Consider the following 22,188-nt stretch of genomic DNA (forward strand, 5'->3'; position numbering starts at 1 on the left):
TTTAACATAGTGGTGATCTTTAACAGCCAGTGGTATGATCTAACAAATCATAGCAATTACAGACCATCTGGTACCTGTCTTGGTAATCTTACATTTGTCAATGTTCACCCACAACCAGTTTCTTTTCCTGTCACAGAATCTATACAGCTAAACTTACCTCTTTTTAATGCCAGATCGTTAGCTAACAAATTATTTTTGGTTAATGATCTGATAACTGAAAAATGGAATATCCTGCCCCTTGAGCCCAAATCAGAATTATTGGTCATCATCATTACATTGGCCACCAAGATTCATCGGTATTTTATGGGAATTCTCAGAGTTTATCTCATTTTGTATCACTAGATAAGATAGATTAATCCTGAATGGAGACCTGCATTGTCATATTAATAAAATTGACTTTGAACTCATCCAACATATAAATGAATCCACTCATCAGCATGGTAACACTCTAGACTTGGTAATATCAACAGGGTTTAACATTGATGATGTTTTAGTATTTAAATGACCTATCTCTGACCATCACTGCGTGTGTTTTTGATGCCAACCCAATCTTAACAAAGTATGAAAAGGATTTCTTTGGTTCAAAAGAGGATGATGAGACTGAAGTAAAGTTCTCTAATATTTTGAGATCATTTGAGTACACAGTACAGTACAGTACATACTGTTATGACAGCTCTCCTAACTAAATGGTTGGACATTTTGACAATTCCTTGTCATTTGCTTTAAAAACTGCTGCTCCATGAAAGTTTAAAAAGGTTGACAGACAGAATCTTCCCATGGTGAAACAATAACAGTGTTAATAAGATTAAGAGAATCGGTTAGGCAGCTAAAAGAAAACGGAAGAAAACTAGGCTCACCGTTCACTGAAGCCAGACTGCAATACATCTAGCAAGAAAGGATTACTTCTCCAATTTTATTATAGAGAATGCCTGGGACTCTATAATATTATTTTCCACTGTTGACCAGCTTAAAATGATGTAACCATAAGAAAATTTACCTGTATTACATTAACTGAGCTTTGCAAGAATGTCACTGAATTTAACTATTGCACTCATGTAATGTATGTACCTTTACCTAGAGCATTTATTAAGTGGGTGTTCAACAATACTTCAAGTCATGGCAGGAACATTATCAAAACATATTTTCAAACATGCATCTTCCCAGATGCCTTCCAAACAGCTGTTGTAAAACCCTCACTAAAGAAACCCAGCCTAAATGGTAATGCACTGACCAGCTGTAGGCCGATATCCATCCTCCAATTCATTAGTAAGATATGTAAAAAGATGGTTGAAGTACAAATAAAGTCATTTCTTAAAGAAAATAATATCCTGGAGGAATTTCAGTCAGGCTTTAGAACAAACCACAGCACTGAAACTGCTCCTACTTGTAAATTTATTTTATTTTATTTCATACAATCTATGTATTCTACTTCTGAAATGTATTATTATTTTACAATTACAGTTCAGTGTGTTTTATTTTCCATTTTATGTTACATTAAACTGGTTTCATTTGCAAGAGAAAAACAAAAAGGATAAAACATTTACAAACCTAGAACCTATTTTTAGGTCTATTTTTACACTCAGTGCATGTATTTTTTTTTATTGTAAACTACTTCCAGCTGCATTTCTAGTATGAAAAGTGCTATACAAATTAAGTTTAGTATTATTGTTATTATTTGACAACAAGCATTGACTATGTGTTACAGCTTACTAGGAGATCGGTTTCTCTATGCTGTCTCTGTTTCAGTACGTTCATGGACTCATACAGCTTTCGATAAATCCACATTTGCCTCTGCTAGGGTGTATCTGCATCTGTTCTAATCTTTCCTGTGACTTTATTTGTATTCATGGTATGACTAAATATCTCTACACATTGAAAAATACAGCTGAAGGACTGTTCTTACAACTGTGGGAACCTGCTTGTTTTCATTGAGGTGAGCAGGATTTTAGTTGCCAGACTGTCTTTCTTTGTGAAATGACAAGAGTATTAGTTGAAAATTGTAAGTGTTGGTAGAAATACTGTAGAACCATGGAAAATTGTCAGATGGCTAGTAAGATAAGAACTTTAACTGCCTCCAAGATTACTTTCTGCTCAGTCAGGACCAGTCAGATTGCAGAATACATTGTGAACCCCAGACTCAGCACAGTATCGTAAGGGTTTTTTTTGTTTTTTGTTTTTTTTTGTGGTGTACACAGCCAATATGCCCCTGGCTTGAATATTCCTTGAATTTCAGTGTCTGTCTGGCCCCATCTTGGTTGGATGCAAGGCTGCCTGTTGAATGAATGCTAATGTCTGACCAAGTGTCGAATAACGTGATGGCTGGAGTACATATGCTGACTTGACATGTAGGAGGTCAGAGAGCAGAGGCATTACTAAATAAGACTTAAGGAGATGAAGCCTAACCTTGCCAAAAAGCATGTCTTACTGAATAGAAGACTGAATAAGAGAAAAAGCCTGTGTAAACCTGTAGTAGATAACTTGGATTGTGCAGATGGATTTCATACCAACTGTGATACGTTGTCTTAATTCAGCCAACTTGTGGCTTAAAACCAGTTGGATATGTTATATCCTCCCCTTAGTGGAACTGGAACTGTTTTGAGAAATGAGTCATGCCGAGGATATTTTGCTGCAGGAAAACTATGACTTAATAGGCACGATGAACCCAATCCACATTACTCTTCACAAGGCATTGCATAGAGGAACATTATACAAAGCAGTATGACTGAATTAGCATGAAGATTACATTTGATGGGAGGGTTTTTTTATACAGATGGAAGAACTAATATTAAACATAATGATAGAAAATGTAACAGGCTCTGGAGTGGGTTGATAAAAGCTATCAATAGAAAGAAACTTGATTAAATATGATAGAATAAAGATGTGCTTTTATGTCAGAATTTTCAACATTACCTTGGAAAAGATTTTAAAAACTTGGAGTGTGACAAGCCATCTCAAAGTGTGTCCTTTTAGCTGGTGCTCAAAGTTGTTCACCTTTCTAAGTAAATGTATAATTACAGATGATCCCTGTCAGTGGCAGAGAGACTGTGACAAAAATTCGAAACATTTCTGTGAGGAGAAGATGTGTAAGGCTACACAAATGGACTTTGGGGCACCAGAGGCTGAAAAAATGATGTTAAAAATGGATAGCTCGTAGTTCAAAATCAGAATATCATTACTTGCAGTGTCGGGCTCTCCTAATAAAAGACACTTGGGTTGTCACTGGTGGAATATCTTGGGTAGAAAGAGGGGGCGATTTGAGGTAAACTAACTGCCAACAGGGACAAAGTCATTCCCACAATGGTGCTAATAGAACTAATACTGTAGCAGCTGTGAATTATTGAAAAAATCATCTTTGAATCTGTATCATACTATAATTACTGTTTGCCCTAAACCACAAAATAAAAATACTTTTCATAACTGTGATTGTAAATGTTACATAAATATGCTTTAATAAGAGCTATTCTCTCCCGTGTAATGCCTTTTATAGAGGCTTTGTGTGGAAATGACCATCCCACACACTCTCAGCAGACATAGAAAACCAAACGGTCTTTGTCAGAGGGCAAAATTTAAAAGTCAAATAGAAATCAATGAAATGGATTAAAGGCATGTATGTAGATATGTGAATCCTCAAAGACAAGGAGATGTTGGGGGGAGGAGTTCCCTGGTAAAATCTTAATATTTGAGCAATGTTATGTCCTGTGTAGTGTGTCTGCGCACTCTTATTCCTTGTTTGAGGAGACTACAGTCTAATCAACCGTTCTTGGGCAATCAGCGACACCTGACAAAGCTACAAAAGTCCTTTACTCCATCTCTCTCTCTCGTTTCCTCGCTGCAGGGGCAGCATGTCCTCACACCTCATTGTTTGCTCTTCATTTCAATTTAATTTATCTAAAAAAGGGGGTAAAAAAAGCACTCACTGGATCATATTTCCAATAAAATACTGAAATGTCAGTGTTTTAGGGAAATTATTGTTTTCCTACCTTGCTCGTCTGCTGATGTTTTTTTTTGTTTTAATTATGGTAAATGTGCCACTTGATTCACAACATTAATGTCTCTTCTCACATTCAGCAAAAAAAAAAAGAAGGTGAGACTTGTCACTACACATATGTGAAAAATGTTTCATGTCATGTGTAGACGTGTTCTCTTAAAAACTGTAACTGAAGAACAGTAGATTTCCTTCTACTGCACAGTTTCTCACTGTAGAGTAGGTGATTAGATTTGGGAGCACCTTGCGGCATATATTTGCATACTAATGAGTATTTCTGTGACATGTGATCACTTCCTTGCTTTAAAATATGTATGCTCTTAAGACATTTGTGTGGGCATATAAATATTTGCTTATATATTCACTGTTTAACTTAACCCTCATTTGCATAGCTGGTTGTCTTATTGTGCTTATTATACCAGGATACTTGGCAATAGAAACCGTTTTGATTTTATAATGTTATAATCTACAAATTATGCTGCATTCAGCCATCCAACTGTCTGTCAAAACATTACCCCCCATTGCATGTCTCAGACAGTGGTCTGACAGAAAACTGAATAATGCATCTGCCATATGTGTCAGCATTTTCATAAATTGCTTGACCTAATGAAGCCACCATAAGACTCAATATCCATGTTGGGAAAACAGAAGGTCAACATTTCCAGCTTTGAAAAGACTTTCAAACCAGTTTGGTATCAACACAACACAGAGCGATATATCAGCTTGCTGTTGTTTAGCCCTAGGCTCTGCATTATTCTTAGGGGAATATTTGTTTTTTTGTGAAATATGTGAGGCACAGTTAAGTTTTTTTGTTTTGTTTTGTTTTGATTTGTTTTTCTGTTTTGGGTGGGTGGAGTGATTCAGATGTATCTCTTGTATTGATCCTGCCTTAACTATAGCCAGCTGTGTCCTTTCCAACAACGTGTGAACTTATGCCTTTGACAGATCTCTAAAATATCAAAGAATTGCAAAAACTTGTTTTGGGGTAATGTTCACTGTGAAATTCTGCTTCCATTCAATTTATTGCAACATTAAGTATGTAGTAAAGGAAACAAAATAATTAATTTTGGTTCACATAGGCACACATTGAAGCTACAGTACAAAGTTGAGATGTCTGTAGTCGTCTTGGATCAGATATTGATACTTCGTTACTTCTGATTAGATACCCTATACATCATTCTGTCAAAAGTATTTAGCTTTCATACTAATGTGTTACTACAATTGCCATGTTTTTATTCAATAAATCATGGTTATCTAAAGACATTTGATAAAGGTGTTGTGCTTGAAGGTTGCATTAGCATTTCAGTAGATCTTAACATTAAAGCTCAAAGGAATATTACTCATAGCAATGACATACACTGTGATAGGACTGTCCTTTCCTTCAGTGCTCATTCAACCAAGCAAAACATTATCTGGTACGTCTGATTTTAGGAATGACTGGTTCGCAGTAGACTGTAAAAATATCTTTGGGGAGCTTTGAAAACAATACCCTTGACTGACTAACTTGGTGAGGTGCGATCTGATATCTGTGGATTTCTCATATAATTGGAGTAACCTTCTTGCCTCCCCCCCCCCCTCCTGTGTTCACAGGAATCAGCTGTGTTGGGAAGGATGGGGACTCAGCCAATATGACAGAGTGCCTACAATGGGCTGGCCCTTTACCCCCTCAGATCAGAGAGTGCCGGGTGGCTTGCAAGGATGACTGCACTCTAACTGCATGGTCCAAGTTCTCCGAATGCACTGGATGTGGCAGCTCCCGAGGTCGCAAGCGCTCACTCACAGGTAAAGGCTTCTCTCTTATTCACAGACTGTGAGACATCGATATCATTCAGGGCATCTTTACAAATGGTGGATTGGATTCTCTGTTGAGGTCACACAATTGATTTCTAGTTTTTAAATTGGTTAGAAAGCGTTATACTTAGTAGGCTACTCTTCTACATTTATTGCTGTGAACTGGTCATTGTTTATTTTGCTCTTTATCTCCTGCAAATGTTATTGCACACATATAGGCACAAATATGTAGCACAAAGGTTTAAAACACAATAAATGGAGCATAATTGGAAACAAAGAATTCACCTCATATACTCATTAAAAAATGAAAATGATTACATTCCCTGATCCTTCAAGGTTGTTGTCATTGCAGCATATTCTTCATATGTGGGAAAGCCCCTCCGCTTTGACGTGTATACCCAAATCCAGCCCAACCTCTTCTTGTTCTCGTTCTATAACTGTAACTTTCTACTGTCCCCATAGTGTTACATCAGGTCTAAATTAGGTCTCTCACAGCTTGTAGTCCCCTTTTCCAGTGCAGATAGCAAAATCGGAATTACATGCCATGGTTGCAGACCAGGCTGGATACTATTTTTCTTCATGAATATTTGATCCGATGCCAGAGGGGTTGTAGTAAACACACCCTGTCTCCTTCTATAATGCTCTTAGAATCCAACACATGAAGCCTCAGCTCAGTGGTGGGTTTATTTGGAAAGAGTCTACATGGGCAGTATTTTAGCTCCTTTATGCCAACTTTATGCCACTTACTTGAATTTCTTTGTCAGGTAAGTTGATGGGAATTTAATCTATTGTGGGTTTTTGAGGTCTGGTATGTGACTAAGTACATTGATAGCAAACCAAGGCCTCTGCCTATACAATACAGCCATTGTATGCTAAAAAGCTTCCTTGAGCTATTATATTTCTCAGTCAACATGACTGCCCTATTACAAAGTACACAACATTTTATTCTCTAATTTGTATAAAGCACATAATGACAGGCTTTCTCTGAGTTTTATTTGTATCATAATAGCGTTTTCATAATTTGACAACCTCCTTTCAAGTCCTCCAAATTGAAGGCTTTAAATGAGAAGGACCTAAAATGAGCAGAGCACGCCTCGGCACTCAGTTGGTGTTTACTGTTTTGTCGACTGCTGACATCCCACCATGCCCTCCTCATATCACACACCCACAAATAAACTGTTGGACGACACTTGACAGGTTTTCTTGATATTACACGTCTGCCTATACATTTCTTACGGAGAAGCCTGTGTGAATGTTTGCTTTGCGTGTTTAACTGGTTTTCCAAAATACTGTATGTAGAACTTAAATTAGAGACTGTGAAGTGGCCCAGTGGTGTCAATGGGTGCAGATATTCTATTGCAGTGATGTTGCACGGTGGCTCAATAGTTAGCAGCATAGCACTATCACCTCAGAGCAGGATCGTAACGAGTTAGACTTTTCAGTTCAGCTGTGGCCTTTCCATGAGGAATTTGTATGTTTTGCCAATGTGGGCTTCCTCTCGGTTGGGTAAATTGATTAAGTGTGAATATGTTTGTCTGCCCATGTGTGTCTGTCTACTGATAGACTGTTGACTTGTCCAGGAAATATCCGGCTTCTTACACAACGTTTGCTTGATAGATTCAAGCCCCCTCGTCACCCTGCACAGTATATGATACTAAGAGAATTAATTTGTAATAGCCTGGAAATAGAGTGGTCAAAATAACATGCCGTTTGCTTGTTCCTGAATGCATTCTGCAAAGCCCTAAAATATATCAAAACTAGTGACTGCCCTACAGTAAGTGAAGTCTACTTTAAATGATACTGATACGCTAACATAGTTATAACAAATAATCTGCCCAACCTCCCCTGCTTTGTCAATTCACATACAACAACTGTGTGGGCGGAAATATGTTATCCAGTGCGAGTGTTTCAGACCAGCGAGGTATTAGCCATTAGCCAGTCAGTGAGCTAAGCTACTAGCAAGAAAGCAACAAGAAATCTAGACGAGACAAAGTCTCTGCTTTCAGTTTGGTCTGGTGAAAGTATATAAGCGAAACTTGCCCTCATATCACAACCATGCTATTTATGAAGCAGTAGCTAAGCAAATGCTGGAGAACCGTTAAAACCCATCCAGGCTGCAGTGTCAGCAAAACATTGAAATTTGAAACTAGTATACTCTTTTTATGTTTTGTTTTTGGGGTTTTTTCTGGGGGGGGGTTGTACGTTTTTTGGACCTGCCCACACGTTCAATTGTTTGAGTTGGACAGAGCGACTTGATCTCAATCGGATCTCAATGTGGACACTGGAGACACAAATTAACAGCAGTTGTAAATGTTATCAGGTTAAATCATGTCTAGATATAATCTGGATATGAAATGCATTTTAATGCATGGTGTAATGGGAACTCTGAGAACTTTAGCTCTGTTTCTGTCTTCTGGTTTGTTTATATAAATTATACTAATGTCTTAACATTGATGGGTAATGATTTATTGATGTTGTAAAGGAAACACATTTGTGCTGATGCTGCTGTAATCTGAATCAGTCCCCTATCAGAATGACAGATGACTTTGATGGCAAAAATGTTCAGAAATTATAAAAGGATAGGAAAAGTTTTTTTTTCCCCCATTGCTTTATTGTTATCTATTGAGTTGTAGCTTATTTCTCTCTCAAGCTGCATGTTGACTGTTGTATGGCTATTCAAACGTTAAGTTCTGTGAATTATTTCGACTTCACATCAGAGAGCAAAGCTTTTGTGTGTATCTTTAACAGCTTAACTGTAGATAAATGGTTTAGCCACACTATAAAGCTGTGTTACTGAGCCATTTAAAATTGTTCCAACTCTCTTCTTTGTCAAAGTAAGCTTTTAAGTACCTCATGTGTATAATTTTGGCTCAGCCTTTAACAGAAATACTATATTTTGAATGATCAGTATGATACATGGAATATCATTCATTTAGGTTTTTTATGGTTCAGTTTAATGTTTGCTCTCATGCTTTCTTTAGTATATTATGTCATCATTTTATTTCATTTCATTGTCAACCTAATAGTACTTGTTTACATTTGATTGTATTTAATTGAATGTGCTGAATAAGTAATGATTGCTTGACTAATTGATTTATTTAAATGCTTTCCACAGAAATCCACTCTAACCCCCAAGCAGGGTGAAAAAGAAAATCTGTTATACCAACAGAGCGTATAGCACTAGGCTGGAGTGGGGGTGCGGTGCAGTGGGGGGATTTCTATAGAATTCATTATACACCTACTTCAGAGTACATGGATTACTACCAGGCATTATATTACAGGAATAGTGGAATGGAATACAGTATACAAACTTGTTATGAGGATGAATAATTTCAATTTGTGAGCCATAGATATGGTATATTGGCTATTGTTTGCATGAACACAAAACAAACTTGTAAAATTAGAGACTATATGTGGCAAATATAAAGCATTTCATGCTCTGCAGTAAGACCTACTGCACTGAAACATACTTGGTTGTGTTGATTAGTTGCCTCACACAGTCAAACAACATATTGGGCCTGATTTACTAAAGGTTTGCGTGTGTAAAAACGTGTGCAAACTTGACATCACCCTAAAAAAATGTGCAAGCTGATCTACTAACGCAGCGCACTGAGGTTTGCGTCTTTCAACTGTGCAAGATAGTACACGCTGTCCATTTAGTACGTTTGCCTTAATGAATATGCAGTGTGGGGCATTTCAACCCCAGTGTGCAAAATACAGGGAGGAGAAAATGCAAATATATGTTTTAGCACACGCATTGTGATTTACCAAACCTGAAAGTAATTTTTCCATTGTATACATAATTTCCAACCAAGATTTAAGCCCAGAAACAAATGCTCAAGATTCAGTTTAGCCCAGTCAGATATACTGTATGTATCAGCCAATTATAAAACATTAAGGTCATAATGTGCCCAAGCCTAATTGCCAACTATTATAACTAGCAGGTTCTGCAGATAATGAAACATGATTCTGCATCAACAGTGTGCATTATCAGTTTGAAAGTTGAAATCACACCGATAGCAACCGAGATTCTTCCAATCAAAATGGAGGAAAGAATAATATTGACATTTCACTGAAGGAGAGATCAATCATCTATTGTCTTATTTTAACTCATTTTTTTTCTATTAACATCTTTCTCGGGCTAATTCATCCGTGGCCTTGCATTTCACAATAAATAAAAACTAATTCACTCAGCATTCATTCCACAAGGCTTTTCAATAAGAAGACTGCACAGTGTTATAGCTGGTAATGGAGCATTTAAGTTATTTCAAGGCAAGGCAAGGCAAAGCAGTTTTATTTATATAGCGCATTTCATACACAATGGCAACTCAATGTCCTTTACATAAAACAAACATTTAACAGTAAGAATTGGAAATAAAAAAACCTAAAAACATGCAATTTGAGAAATAAAAATAAAACCCAATAATAGTAAAAACATGGAAACATTTCAGTACTTTCTTGATCTCCACTTTACATACTCTGTCTTCTAAGGGACTGAATGATGAACTTCTGCTTGATATGATACGTTTTTTGTTCTGATTTGAATATTTTTCTAAAAGGTCAGCCACACGAATGCTATATTTATTAGACAAATACAAGGAGCTGGATATCAACAAACCAATATAAATTAGTCTTCCTTGGTCTGCAATACCTTTGATAATATGTCTGCGTTCACGCTTTACAGTGTTTTTTGAATAACACGAATGCTTTGAATAAGTCTATTTGATCCCTAGCCTCTATAAAGTTAATTGTACTATTTAAATTATATCAATATTACTGTATAGATTCACTGATGAATTGCCATTTATTCCCTTAATTATGCCATTTATTTATGCAATGGTACATGCTGACTTGTGAGTACTCAATGCTATTTGATGGTAGATCTGTTTGATATATGGTGACAATGAAAACAATGTTTGATAAACTGAGACATCGGTTCCTTATTTATCTTCCCTTCTGACTTTTTTATTGAATGGATTTAATACGTTTGATAACATTGTGTGATTCATGATATATCAGTATACTTACTCTTAATTCACTTGTTCTTTTCTATTTTTTGACCTTTGGAGTGCTTTTGGGCTACAAGGATGTTGCTTAAAGCGACTCTACCTTTCTTGCATTTCACACAGCACAAAAAACTTGAACAGCAAAAACCCCTCCTCCCTCCTATGTCCCACCCCCGCACTAACATTTTAGACTGCCATTACCTTATTAATAGCATTTTAACCTGAACAAAAAATTTGTAAAAATGTAACAAAGGTAAGGGTAGCTTTAAGATGTATTGGCATTGTTATTTTGTTTAATTTTGTACCTTTCTAATCTTCTGAATGCTGGTGACGCATATTCATTGTGTTAGTTCAAGGTGAAGGCAATCTGAATCCAATGTCTCTTCGTTCATGGAGAAATATTAAATGGGGATACAGTATATTGAATTGCAGAAGAAAATGCAATTATACTGAATTGCTAAATTTTAAAACAAGTTGAATATTGCACAGTTAAATGCAGATTGTTTGTGGCATGTGTAGTGCGATCGCTGGTAATGTCAAAGGGAAGTAATGTTGCTGCTTTTCAATCAACCACCAGCAGTGGTGTAGATTGAACAGATTGTTGGTGAATTGCATTGCAACAGCAGTGAGTTCACACTCTGTGAGGAATGTTTGCAATCAAACCCACTTCAGAAACAGATGGAAAGCCCGCTGGGCACACAGGAGGCATGGGACACTCAGGATTCATGAAACAAATAGGGGTGCTCAAGAATGGAAAGATGAGCTAAACTGTGTTGCAACTATTTCACCAGACGTCCTCTTTATGTGTGTGACAGATGTGTGTGTCTAGCTCTCTTTCCAACTGGTTCAGGTCAAGGAATTTTATTTTACAGTACAGAAACAAGGTGTTTACTTTAATCATGACAGTTACATGGTAATTTGCTCATTCTTCCGAGACTGCAATTCATTAAAGCCACAATTACACTTGCACACACTTGAGTATGTTGCACAAAGTGTTCACTGGCTCTGTTGGATTATGAATTTTATTTTACCCACCAACAAAAGAAAAAGAAAAAAACACTTTCAAAGTGATCTGAGCATAAAAACAATATAATACCAGCTGTTACTTGCAGATACAGTAGGTTATAGCCTACTGGTTTCCAGATCATGTAACTTTTGAAAGAAGGAATAATGCATTTTTCGGTCTTCACAACCAATGAAATGTTTTTCACAGATAAATCTTTCAGTGGTTTTATAACAAAAGTAAAACAAAAAGTGTTAACTTGGGTTCAATTAGGTGTCATAAAAGCAACTGCAAAAACTTTACTCATAAAAACTGACCACTGTGGCCATGGGTTCAGATATTTTGTGACCACATAAAATACAGCTTTATGTCTACAACTTTGGTTTCGGCATTCTTTTTTTTCTCTGGTCACTTGTGTTATTGAACAAAAATAATTCTAAACAATCATCAGTCAATGACTCAAAGGACAGTGATAGTGAGTCATGATGAACTTAAACATTTCAAAGACATTTTGAGACTTTGAGATTTTGACATCTTGTCAAGGCAACCGTGGAAATTCAAAAATGGAACAATTGAATTTGAACACCTTTGCAAAATGGTGAAATAGAAAAATATGTCAAAGATATGCTTTTATCTGCCAGTCTACCCAGTTGCAGTAGCCTGGATTGTCTTTTTCTAATACATGCTATGAACTGAATGCATCTCCTGCATAAGGGCTCAGGCTCTTATCAAATGCTGTATTTGGTTAGTGTTGACGTGAACATGAAGAGGCAATGACAGTGACAGTTACTTCTTTTTTTTTAACAATGTAATATAGCAACACTAATGACTTGATGACAGCAGGATATTCATAGCTTCACAACAGAGCAACATATCTGTCTTATATAAAACTATTCAATAATGGGAAGCAGACAATCAATCATAAGAAAGATTTTGAGCAGTTGGACAGCTTGACAGGTTTTATCTGTCATTTGTCCAGATATTAAAAGTAAGCCTGAGAGGAACACACGCCTTCCAGCTGCTATGTCGCACTCCTGCTCACACTATTAATACTCATCAGATTTAATGGACAGGTCTAATTATATGAAGCGAACTGTAACCCTGAAGTGAACTGTATTGAAAGTGTATTTCTAATAGCCATAATAGACATGTAGGTATTTAGCTTGAAATAGAAAAAACATATATTTTCACCTTCATTAGACAAAGACCTCGGAGCTGGTGTTTTCAGGCATATATTTTGATGTTATATTTTAAGAGGGAAAAAATAAATGCTAAAACACGTGCTGACAATCCATGATGCCTTTCTCAGTCCATTTTTTTTTATATTCATTGATTGTTGATGATGACATGATGGTTTCCAGAAGAGTCACAGTGGCCCTTGATCTCACAGAGACAACTTGGCAACAATTTCTTCACTGAAGAAGGCCTCATTAGATCCAATTGCAACTCAGCCATAAGACATGTTTTGTTTTGAGTAAGGCAGAGTTTTGTGTAAGAGATCTCACTCTGTTGTAAAACTGTTATGTCAAAAGGCAGTGTGAGAAATATATGAAATTATTAAATTAAATAAATTGAGACTATTCAGAGTAAGAAACACCAAAAAGAGAATTACAGCACTTAATGACAAAATCACTCCTGAGTTCAATGTCACTGACTAATGATATAAAAGTATCTGTGCTCTCTATTGTCTGTTCATTCCTCTGCTATTGTCAGCCCCTTGAATCAAAGACTGAAGACTATAGGTCATTAATTATAAACAGCAACCACTGTGTGTCTGGTGAAAAGTCTTAGATGAAAAAGAGAGAACAGGGAATAAATGTGCATCAGGAGAAAAAAACTAATTTGTCTTACTCTCTGTATTCCTCTCTCAGCTGCAGCAGTTTTCACTGTTTTTGGTCCTCATGGTAAAGCACAAAATCTGTATATGCCATGGCTCAACATGGTGCATTTGCACACAATTTACATACAAAAAGTTTAAAATATGGCACGTGTGTTTGAATAAAGCTATAATTTGATTTGTGTTATACATTCCACTTTGTTTCTATATTAACAATTACCTAGGTCCTCTTGTGCTTTTACACAAACATTAAGTATGCACTACTCTAATATGAGGCTTTCATATTACAGTTAAATATGACTGCAAATAGCACTAATCATTCCCCAGGGGTCATTGAAAATGCTTTTTGAATATGTATCACACAGGGAAAGTGCTTCCTTGCCACTGGTCATGGAATATTTTTGACTGATTGGCTCTTATGCATTATGTTAGTTTCCTCTAAAGAGGAAATGCTTTGTGCTTAAAAAATGGTGTACTGTTAGATTGGCCTAAAACCACATGAGCAAGTGGCTGAATAAGAAATTGAATGCTTTACTGATATTGTAGTCATATACTGTAGATCATACGGTAAACTGTTATATAGACAATACTTTTCTTGGTCTTGAGAAGCTGCAGTGTTTATTAACTGACACACTGTAGTCTGGGCTGTACATTTAATGCCAAACTGACAACTTACTGCTAATGTTTTTTTTCCTCTGCTCCGCCCAAATTCACTGTCACTTTTCTGCCGCTCGCTCCACCACAAACTTGCTACACACACATTACACACTACCTTATTCCTTAAAGGAGCAAAGCTACTCTTATAACAGTACCTTTCACTTAGAGGTCCTTTGGAGAATCAAAAGAGGGAGGATGCGATAATGATGCACCTGTCGTTGACTCAAAACAATTCCACAATAATGTAGGGTGCTATTGTGTGCAAATAAAAATCATTAGTAGCCCACTGATATTAATAACCGTGTGAAATTTGAGTAGGTGCAGAATAGCACTTCTGCAGAATAAACACATATTGTAAAATGACAACGACTGCTGAAAAGACGAAAGCTTTACTTACTTTTTAAGAAATGGTGTTATAAAATAGCTTTTTTTTAAATTGTCAATTTCTGCAATGACAAGAGTTCCTTGAGCATATAGTCATAAATGTGTACAAAATATATTAAGTCGATGAGCCCAGTAGTATGCAAGTTTAGCTGCAGACAGATATGCCTGGCGGATATAATAATAACTTATTTTAACATATTTCCCTGCAGCATGGACCATTTGAAATATTAATCATGACTGGCTTGTTACAGCAAATTGGAAGTATGTTTCGGTCATAAAATCTACATGTACTGTAAATTCACATATAGTTGTCATCTCTATTAGTGGAATAAGATCCAATTACACAAATTGCCTTCACCATCTACAGAGAATTATGTTTGGACGACTGGGCTGGATTTTGGATTAAATGTGGGTGAAAATAATGAAAACATAAGCCAAGTTGTAAATTTCAAAACCAGCAGCTCTCCAAGTTGAAATTGTACTAGTGATCTTATCAACTAAAAACAAGCCTATCACCAAAATAGATTACAGACAGCACAATGATACAAATTCACATAACATTCTTTGCTGCACTTAAGCCTAGGTAGACTTTTCATCCACAGTTGCAAACATACACAATTACAATTTACACTCATTTTATTGCTCAAGTTTGCTGACCTACTTTCATTGAAATATTAAGAATGCATTTTGAATCATATTGTATTAATGACCAAAATTGCAGCATTGTTATTATTTGAATAATATTTTTTATATTCAATATAAAATATGGTATATTTTTCCAATAATTTATGTATTTTTTCAGAGCTCTTTCTTTGTGAATCAAGTGTTTTTTAACTCTCCATCAACTGATGTTTAAATCAAACATAAACTTTTTGATTTGTGTACTGTATTCCAAACCATGAAGAAAGTTAGTTTCAAGCCCAATTCATAAACTGTTTGTCACCCACCCAGTTCAAAGTAACCAATCATTTCATCCATCTTATGTCTAGGTCGCAGTAAAAAGAAGGAGCACTGCCTGAAAGAGGGGCTGTACCCACTGGAGGAGACAGAAGCTTGTCCCTGTGATGACTTTTTGTCCCAACCTTATGGGAACTGGTCTGCTTGCATCCTCCCTGATCCTTCAGCTCCAGGGTCCCTGCAGAGTTGGATGAGCCACCAGGACGTAAAGGAATGTGGCCAAGGTCTACGCTACAGAGTTGTGGCCTGCATTGACCAGCAGGGAAACCCAGTCAACCCCACACTATGTACAGACACAGGTAGGACTCACAAACATTGCAGGAAAGAGGACATTGTACTGCTATAACATGTTGTCCTTTAACAAGCCTGCAACACTTTAGCCTGATTATCAGAATTGTTGCACTTCACTCATACAACCCGATGTTGAGTTCATGTAAGTTCATTTCCAGTTAGGAGCGTTGTGTTGTTTGGTTTTGCCCTAATCAATCATAGTGAGTGACCTATTCCTCTCACTGTCATTTTCATTTAACAAGGAATCTGCGGTAGTTGTTGTGTTTGTGTAGTGATTTTCACATTGATCAGAGACATATGACAATTTAACAAGTCAACAAACATCTAATTATACAGTTGCCTTTATCCTTGTTATTTTCTGTCACTATTTTTCATGGATTTAGCTGAGTAGCCAATGTTGCTCTGCCCCTTTTTGATCCCCCTAAGCTCAACTCTTGAGCCCTTTAACATTTTAGCATTTATTTGATTATGGTATTGATGATGCTGTCTAGTTCCAGCAATTTCTTATTATTATTTTAAAAACTTGCTCTTCTACCTTGTCAGCTCCTTCAGAAACCATGGCTCTTTTGAGTCACTGTCCTTAACTGCTTGAATGTCTTGCTTCGTTTGTAGGTCACTTTAAATAAAAACACAAAATGTAAAAATGTAAATGTTAGATTGAATGTTTCTCCAACCTAGCCATCAGTGAGTGCAGCACCAGACTTATTACTTGAATCGGTGAACAGTCTCAAATGTGGGTGATGATTCAAAGGTCTGACATTGTATTGAGGTCAAAGATTTTTGTGACAAGCACATCCAAAAAACATTTTTAATATTATCAAGTATTAAATCACTTAAATTACAAAGCATTTTTATTCAAATCTTGATGATCTGATTATAATAAATGAACAAGTCTGTTATGTATTATTTGGGTTGGTAATTAAGTTAAGCAGACACCACAAACAAACAAGAGTAGAAAACAGAGTCATTGTATAGTGTAAAAACCCTCAATCAGTTCCACTATGCTGTGTTGGCACAGTGTAGGAATGAGACACTCATTAGTCAGATAATTAGCTCTGGATGTAACAGTGAGCTAGTCCAAGATCTGGCAGAGCACAAACCAGTGGTATGGCTGTCGGATATTATTAATGTGATCCACACTGCAGCAGCTGACCAAGTCTGACTCAGGCCTCCCCCTCATGTCTGCCAATGTTCAATTTCAGGATACATGGTGGAGGTTTGCCATATTCCCTGCCCTCTAGACTGTAAGCTCAGCAACTGGTCGGCCTGGTCAATATGCAGTGCGTCCTGTGGCAGTGGGTTGAAGATCAGATCCAAGTGGCTCAGGGAGAAAGCTTTCAACGGGGGTCGCCCATGCCCCAAACTTGATTTGAAGAACCAGGTAAGATGTGTGCCACTGCTTGCATATATACAAAGAATACTGCAGCACATGCATCTACATATATTTATGTACCTGTGTATAATTTTTTTTAATTTTATTTTTATTTATTTTTTTCTGTCTTCTTGTCCTTTTGTCTTTCATTTCTTATCTAGTGGTTCTGTATTACTTGAATACTTTCTGGTTTGAATTCTCAGTACGAATTGTTAATGTGCTATGAATTCTTACTGTTTGTTAGTAGTTTGAATTGTTTTGCCCGAAGGAGTCTGAAAGGAGGGTTAGTGTGGGTGGGGATAAAAGGATAATATGATATGATTCAGACTGTACTGCATTTGTTTTACTTTTATTTGTCCCATGTCTGTATTTGTTTAAAAAAATATTTAAAACACTCTCAAAAAAAGAAGTAACTGTTACTGTGAGGCACAATCAGTCACACAGAGATGCTCTTTAGAGCCATTCTGTGACAATTTTTCTCATCAACAGTTTATAGATGTTAGAATAATGTATTTCGATTTTCATGAGTAGACGCAACAGAAACAAGCAAACACGATTGACCTCATCATCCATCTACATTGTTCTGCTGTCACTTCTTCCTGGACGTGATTATGTACAGGGGCACATATAATAGAATACAGATGAGGGCAATCTATACTGTGAGTCCACTTTGTTCACCGCCATTGTACATGTTAATGGCATGGTGGATGTAAAATTAGTTAATGCCGATAGTGTCCAAACAGCTCCATGTTTTACAGAGCTATACAGCGTTATTTTACTGGGAACATTAGTGTGATGCAGTAGTTTGCATCTTTATCTTTAACACACCTCTTTTTTGCTTTGTGAATATATATTTCCTCTAGCACATATGGTGTCGCAAGCCCAGTGTTCACATAAATATACAAAGGAGTTGTTGCATTTCTGCTCACATTTCAATGACAAGGTTTATTACCCATAAGCCAGTGGGACTCTTGGGTGACCTGCTCATTTTCTGGTGTCTTCAGTCAGACCAAATCATTTTCCTTGCGAGACATGCCCTTTCATTGACATCAAAACAGGGTGATGTTAAATAACAAAGGGGGGAAGAAAGGGAGAAGTGGACAGATGGGGGCTCTTGATATCCCATAGTCTGGTTTTATCCGTAGCGCTGAATATTTTGTGACAGCACATCTCTCCAGGGGTCATGGTTTAAAGAGGGGAAGTGTTTTATGAATGCTGTCTGTATGCTTCAGTGGGCTTGAAAGGACACTTTAGTTTGTAGAGGTCAGTATGGAGATGAGGCACGGCTGTGAGAGTAATATTCCAGTGTGTTCCAGTGGAGATTTGTGTACAGATGGTTAAGTGCCCACTAACACGGTCTGTATGGCCCCTGTTGTAATGGCCCGTAATAACCCTCGCCACTGAAATAAGAGCTTACTGTTGCCAGTGCCCTCGTGGATTTATCCTAGGGGTAGACTAGGGCTCATTGTTAACAATATCAAATTGGCCATTAAAAGAGTAGTACATCTGTCTGAGGTGTGGGTGGAGAGATATCGTAGTTCAATAGGTGTGGAGCTGTTCGGTCACTTCTCCCTGATGTTATATTAAACAAGGAAACGCCTGGGTTGTCACAAGTGACTTCTTCACATGAGTTCAGAAAGGGGCCACATATCACAATCTAGCCTTAATACTTACATTTGGCCCTTACCACTTTGTTTAGTCTCTGTTAGGTGCAGTGTGACAAAGAATATTCACTTTCCAAATGGCTGCCCCCCCCCCCCCCCCCCACCTCTCTCTCTCTCATAAACACTTGCTCATTCGCCCACTGTGAACTACACTCTAGCCAAAGTCTGGCCTCACTCCCACCAGCAGATGTTTCCCCTCGAGCACCGGCCAGAAGTGACTGGCTTGACAGAAATGAAATATACAGTGCACCGAAACTCATCCTCTCATCACATGGTTGAGTGAGCAAAAAAGATAGGGAGAGAAAGAGAGAGTGAGGGAGGGAGAGAGATAGATTGTGTGTGTGTGTGTGTGTGTGTGTGTGTGTGTGTGTGTGTGTGTGTGTGTGTGTGTGTGTGTGTGTGTGTGTGTGTGTGTGTGTGTGTGTGTGTGTGTGTGTGTGTGTGTTGTGTGTGCGTGTGTATGTGTGTATGTGTGTGTCACCATGAAAATAATGAGCAAAAATGGCCACAATGTTGAACAGACTGTGTAGGAGTTTGGGTGTAAAGTAAACTGTAACTGTGCTGAGGATGAGGAAGTCTGTAAGATTTTCAGTGTTGGCAAAATGGGATGGAGCGATATCAATATGGTTAATTCATTCATCAAGTGTTGAAGTTGGACGATAATTAAGAAATAACTTTCAATTGAATGTCACTAATTATAGAAATGTTTTCAATAATGTACATTAAAATAATATACCAAAACATTAATTTCCCTCCTGACATATTCAGTATGATTCATTAGATCATTGCATTCAAAGTGAGTGTATGTGATGGATCTTCACTTTACTTCATAGATTTTATTTTATTTTTTATATAAAAGTGACTTTCTACTTTTTACTCTAAATTATACATCACTACTTTTAAAATTAACACTCAGAACAATAAAATGCCTGTGAATATCCAAATACTGATAAAGCGGTAGATCTTTAGACATTGATCTTATACCACAGCTACATTTGTAGACCGTGTCTGAATACAAGATACCCGAAGAGACTTCTACAGAGAGCTCCCAGCTGTCAAAGCAAGGCTCCCCGAGAAACACACAATTGGATCTATAATTACAGGAGACATTTGAATTTCATCATAACTCCCACGAGTGTTTTCCGCCAAATGCTGAGATATCAAGTGGTGTATGCACAATGCCCATAAAATAGAACAGTAATGTCTTGACTGTCTGCCAGCCTCTGTGCCAGTCAGATAGTTATTTTTCATTTTATTAATGCCTTAGGGCTCCACTATCCACTGTGCCCCCCCACCGGCCTACGGAGAAACATTCTTCCTGACCACCTCCAACGCTGCCATATGTTTTGTGTGTGTGGTGAGAGGTGTATGTGTGTGAGAGAGGTCTATAAGTGCACAGGACACATGCTTTTTGGTTTGTGTGGATGAAAAGTAGGCATTGGACGCTGAGAAAATACAACTAGCATTATCTGCTTGTCACTTTTTTTAAAGTTAACTCCAGTATTATGCAACAGAAATTTCAAGAAGTTTCCACACTGTTAAATGTGCTATAATTACCGTCATTAATATTGAGTTTGTTGTTTCTTTTTTGTTCCATTGTTGTGCTGTTGTGTATTTTGTGTTGTTTTTTTCTAGATTTTCTTTATCTTCGTCTTTTTTTTCTTATATTGTTTGTTGTTATGGGTGTACAGTGCGTCACGGGACCTCCTAAAAAAGAAACCCCTACATCTCATGACGTTTATGATGATATTCAACAGACTATAATGATTTTTTTCTTGAATAATAACCAATTATCAGCAGGTGGAACTTCCATACAAGTAATTTTTTTTAATAATATTGCAGCATTGTGTTATTTTCACACACAATACTGTCTATTTTATTAATTGGTTTTGGTTTTCAAAATTGGTTTTGTGTGAAGCAATTCACCACTGTGCCACTGCATATATGTCTGTCCTTAGAATATCACCTCCTGCTGTGACTGTTACACCCTAATTTCTGTAGAATCACAACCTCCAATTTGCAGAATACAAACAAAACCACTAATTATTCCATTTGTGCATTTGGTGTGTTGATGTGCCTGTTGCAAGTGCAGGTCAGAGGGGAAATTACACAAGGTTTGTTGTTTGAGATTTTATGCCTTGATTTTCTCTGTTCCATTGATGGCTTTTGTGTTGTGAATGCCTAATATACAGAGAGAATATGCTTTGATTTGAAAATAAAGACCCTTTTAATTAGCGATGTGGCTTTTTGTGCCTTGATGCAGCCTCTCAGTTGTAAATATATTTCTAATTAGTAGTTTGGGTAAATTCTATTCCTTGTTCTAAACTCGATAGCTGAGCATGTATTGTCAGATAACATTGATTTTAAAAGGGGCATATTATGCGTTTTGTGATTTTCTGTTGTTTAGATAATGTTATGATGTCAGATATCTATGGTAAACATTGTCAAAGTTCCAAAAATTGAAGTTAACTTAAGTAGAAATGCTGCCTGCACGTCAAAAGCACAAGCTTAAATTGTATTTAACCCTGAATGCTTCATTTGCAACGTTTTCTTTTACCTTCATGATGAGCTGATGTCAACTTATCACATATAAACAGCCGTCTGTTACATAGCCTTGTTTTGCTAAGGTTATTTCTAAGATTTTTCCATGTGGTGTTTGCATTGTCCACTGTAATATTTTGACTCAGATTCCAGCACAGATGTACCAGAAAAGTTGTCATTTTCATATTGTTTTCATGGTTTGTTGACGTTGCCTCCTGAGGGATTGGCCAATCAGAATAGAGTGGGCTCCCTGGGAGGGGGGGCTTAAAGAGCCAAGAGCTAAAACTGCCTGTTTCACTCAGAGGCTGAAGTGAAGTGCTGTGTAAAGGGTCAGTATAAATTAAATGAGGAATTTTTTGAGTTGCAAATCATGTAAAGATATTCCGTTTGAACACCAGATTAAAAATATAGACCTGTAAATGTGCATAATCCCCTTTGAAGGAATATAATTATTAGTGCTTGATATTTAACCCCCTTTCATTTACAAATCACATGGATTTGGGGGTTTCGACATTGATATTTAGTAATCATTGATAAAGCTTCAGGCTGACAACTCAAGTGACTGATGCAAATATTAGCAGTGCATATGCAATACACCTTTTGCAATCTATTGACACTGTCTATTTCTATGTTCTCACTCTTTTTCTCCATCTAGTTACTGATGCACTTAAATTGCCCTTAATTAGCAAGCTTTCATGCC

The 22,188-nt window shown here is 37.0% G+C and overlaps 1 protein-coding gene across 1 annotated transcript in view; it reads left to right on the forward strand.

The window, feature by feature from the left end:
• The window catches only part of thsd7ba (thrombospondin, type I, domain containing 7Ba), a 141,517-nt gene that overhangs the window by 87,284 nt on the left and 32,045 nt on the right, over positions 1 to 22,188 (forward strand). The window contains exons 12-14 of the mRNA XM_062431751.1: positions 5,576 to 5,767; positions 15,653 to 15,919; positions 17,114 to 17,292. Coding sequence (XP_062287735.1) covers positions 5,576 to 5,767; positions 15,653 to 15,919; positions 17,114 to 17,292 — 638 coding nt within the window. The remainder of the gene's footprint in view (positions 1 to 5,575; positions 5,768 to 15,652; positions 15,920 to 17,113; positions 17,293 to 22,188) is intronic.

The sequence above is a fragment of the Scomber scombrus genome, chromosome 13 (assembly GCF_963691925.1).
Source record: "Scomber scombrus chromosome 13, fScoSco1.1, whole genome shotgun sequence".
NCBI classification, from domain to species: Eukaryota; Metazoa; Chordata; class Actinopteri; order Scombriformes; family Scombridae; genus Scomber; species Scomber scombrus.